At 42.2% G+C, this 3,893-nt stretch overlaps 1 protein-coding gene across 1 annotated transcript; it reads right to left on the bottom strand.

The window, feature by feature from the left end:
* Window positions 1-113: 113 nt before the first annotated feature.
* rmdn3 (regulator of microtubule dynamics 3) lies at window positions 114-3,834 on the bottom strand. The gene is made up of 12 exons (XM_057352405.1): window positions 3,344-3,834; window positions 2,900-3,071; window positions 2,638-2,778; window positions 2,278-2,557; window positions 1,859-1,961; window positions 1,625-1,685; window positions 1,434-1,509; window positions 1,234-1,311; window positions 1,021-1,119; window positions 879-932; window positions 664-744; window positions 114-548 (listed from the first exon to the last, which is right to left on the bottom strand). Exons 1-12 carry the CDS (start codon window positions 3,501-3,503, stop codon window positions 462-464), a joined length of 1,392 nt encoding a protein of 463 aa, XP_057208388.1. The 5' UTR covers window positions 3,504-3,834; the 3' UTR covers window positions 114-461.
* Between the last annotated feature and the right edge of the window lie 59 nt (window positions 3,835-3,893).

Here is a 3,893-nt window from a genome sequence, read left to right as displayed (position 1 = left end):
GTTGACTTTAAATATATATTTACTTAAAAAGAGCAGTGGAACATTAAAATATAATTTAAAAAACGAGCAATTCAGAGTTGTTTATTTTTTATTTTCATATTTTAGGGATTCACTTCATATCACCACATATAAAATCAAATATGAACAAAGGCAGTTTTGTGAATGGTTACATAAGCATGTTTAAATATGAAAAAATAGGAATGATTTTAATGCTACCTTCAATTATTTTTAAAAGGAATGAAATGTAGGACATTGTGCAGGACGTAGAGATGTTACTGATAACATTTTCACATAATACTAGTCAAATGTTGTATTTAATACTAATATAGTTTTCTGCATGGAAAATATAAATGAACATCCACTGCAAACAGTCATGGCAGCTTAACGCAAACCACAGTATTAAAATCAAGCAATTGCCAGGTGAAATATGAGAATGATTTGAGGACAGCTGAGACCCCACCCTAATTATTCAAACGGCTTGTCGATAGGTCAGCTGTGTTGTCAATCAAAGCCTTTAGCTCCTCCTGTAAAGCAATGTTTCCAGCATCCTAAAGAAACAAAACAATCATTGAAACAAGGTCAAAAACGGAATCACATCTTTCCAAATGAAGAAGGAATCATGAATACTGATGATCCTCTACAGAGAACAGTAGCGTGATTCACCTCATTTGTTTCGGTTGATGTGCTCAGTGCTAACCGGACCCAGTTTCTGGCCTCGGAGATGTTTCCAAGCTCCTTATGACACTGCAAAACAAACAATTCTCAAGCAATAATCCACCAAATCTGTCTTTCACTAGTGCGCAATGAGATTTTATTTTTTGGTTAACAAGTTCCTTTAACAGGACACGTGAAACATTATTTAGACAGTACCAAGTTACCTTGGCAATATAAAGCCTCACTGTTCTGGAGGAGCCTGGATTTAACTCTTCCGCCTGGATATCAAACCAAACACGTTAAATCTTTAACAGTAAAGTTACAAACTTTACAGTTTTGTTCTAAAAACGCTAAACTTCTCGATACCTTAAGAAAGTTCTCCAGAGCGTCGTTCACTGAGGTCATGGGAGGAGTTTTATAAAGCGTAGCAGCGGTTTTCCTCTCCAACCAACTCAGAGAACTCATCTACAAGCACACGTATAAGACCGTGTCTGCATTTTATACGGAGCAATAACATTCGGAGTTTATATAAATGATAGTTATGAGAAATGACAATAGAGTTAGAATAAAGAAACTGACCTCCAAACACCAGCGGCCGAGCAGGTAGAAACATATGGGATCATCATCATGCAGAGCTAGGGCTCGGTCCAGATGCTCCTGTCATTCAGAAATAAACACGATCGTTAACATACAGACCATTAAAACATGTCGAAAAAATTATTGAAAGATCATTTGGTGTTTATCTGAAACGCCGATTCATTGTGTTTGAACTGCCTCACCTTCAGTACATAACTGCTTTTTACTTTTCCATGAATGCTCTCATGCTGTGAAGACACATGTGCCAGGATGGCAAACCTGAGAGAGATATAACAAGTAAGAGAAAGAGAGCGAGAGCGAGAGTGCACAGTTATCTCCAAATCACATCACACAGAAGAGATGAAGAGAGTGTGTACGCGTTTTGTTTTTATACCATTTGTGACATTCAGCGCTCAGTCCGTTCCTGTTCAGCGCCGCCTCGACCTCATAATGACCTTCGGGGTAAAAAACGTGTAAGTAAATCATAATCCGTGGTCATCTATGTAGTGTTCACTGCTCCCTGTGAACTCAGCAGGGGATGTATATAAAAGTTTACTTGACAAAGAGAACAAATATGTAATGCACCCCGAGTTGTGCACGTTGTCATCACTTCAGAGGTCAGTCTCACCTTGCTCAGCGTAGTTTCTCTTTTCTTCTCTGCTGTCTGTTGTTTCACACATGTCTTTGTAGGCACGAGCCAATCGCCACACAAACTCCACGTTATCGCCGTACTGACGACAAGAACACACATGAACACAATTTATATCAGAGCTGATATGACTGACGCTTATTAAACATTCAGCTGCGACATAAGGTGTGGTCCTATCAGTCCACTGTAAAAATATCTCAATAAATAAAGGAGCGCTTGTGGATTTTATAGATGTAGTTTAAAGATATATAAAATGTACAGATATAATATTTAAATAATAAAATATTTTGCAAAAAAAAAGTGAAACAAATCAATCACACCCACATCATCCACCTGCACTCCATACATTAGCATCAACATCGTCTCACATCTGGTCGTGCACCTGTGTTGATACTCACCAGCGGCCTGTTCTCCGTCAACAACTGAAAGCCCTCTGCTTTTTTCCCAGAATCCCCTGCATGCAGCAGATCAGACTGGGCGAGCAGGAGGGCGAGTTCAACGCTGGGAACTTCCAACAAAGAGTCCACCGCCAACCCGACGTCTTCATCATCTTCCTGTCTCAGCGTGAGCACTGTGGCACAGCTCTCCGCCTCGTCCGAGTCCCTCTCGTCCTCACCGTCTTTATCCGTCTCCCTGTCCGTGTAGTCGGACTCAGCGTTGGAGTAGGCCGTGGAGTATCTGTGTGAATGACATCATCATTTCTGACGTGGAAACAGAATTCTGACACACAGACGGGCAGTGTTAAACAGCAGACATACCCAACCTCACTGTCGCCATAGAGACTGTCCGGTCCCGCGCTGGCAGTGAAATAAATGGAGCTGGAGCTCACGGATTCAGAACGCTCCCTTGGCAGAAAGGCACGTCGCCGCCTAGATCTCCGACTCTCCTCCACAGTCCTCCTGAAAAGAGAGATTCAGATGAGACGAAGGAGAGACTCAGGTGAGATATCACAGACAGTCAGACGAGACTGCAGATAGACTCTGTAAGTAAACAGAACAAGGCAACTGTCTGTTCACTCACTTCACATCTTCAGCTATGGTGGTGGTGATGTCCCTCAGACCCTCGCGCATCTCAGCGATCTCATTCCGCAGACTGGACACGCTCTTCATCACATCTTCCAGAGTCTTCCTCAGCTCCACGTCCTGCTCAGGGGACAAACCCCTCACCGCTGCAGAGAGGGCCGCCGTCTCAACTGATCACATAAACACAGATAGAGCAACGTGTCCGTTTAATGTGGTGTGCTTTTGTCTGCTAAGAAACAATAGAAAACCATCATTGAATTTTCAATGGATTTTATAATGGTTTTTATGGAAACTATTATGGTCCTGGTGTTGGGTTCTATTGTTGGGATATTACGTGGTGAATAGAAATGAACAGAACATCTACGGGAATGAAGCATAAAGATTTAATGGTAGATGTTTCATAATGGAAAGCATTAGTGTTTGTATTGTACTTGATTCATACCCGTGTCGTTCAGCAGCCCGGAGCTCGTGTCGTGCAGTAGCAGGCGGCGGGTTCTCCTTCTCAGAGTGTCTTTAATGATTAATAACGCGATCAGACCGGTACTGACCGTCACACCGACTCCGAGACCGATCACTGCGTTTCTGCCGAACCAGCTCATCATTCACCGCCTGTGAAATCCACCTGAATGATCCGCTATCAGCACATCAGCCCTCTTCAAGCGTGGAACTGACTCGCTTTCACTTTCACGTGGAACGTTATACTCATCGTTCACAGATATAGACAGAGCTTCCGAGCGTCTTCTTTTTCTAATTTACTTTAAGGGACACTAAACATATGGAGAGCATCAAACTTACGCCGTTTGACAGCTGATGACAGACGTTAACGCGTATGTGTGTGTGCGTGTGTGTGCGTGCGCGTTCTCATTACCGTCCCCTGCTGGATTGGAGGAGTAATGCGTTTTTGTTTTCTTTTCCTGTCACCTTTGGAAGATTTACAAGTAAAAATGTTATTTAACTATATTTTAAATATTAAACAAATGTAAATGTTACGA

This window comes from Triplophysa rosa, linkage group LG15, assembly GCF_024868665.1.
Source record: "Triplophysa rosa linkage group LG15, Trosa_1v2, whole genome shotgun sequence".
NCBI lineage: Eukaryota > Metazoa > Chordata > Actinopteri > Cypriniformes > Nemacheilidae > Triplophysa > Triplophysa rosa.
The sequence above is the reverse complement of the archived record's forward strand: the minus strand, read 5'-3'. Positions and strand labels throughout refer to the sequence as shown.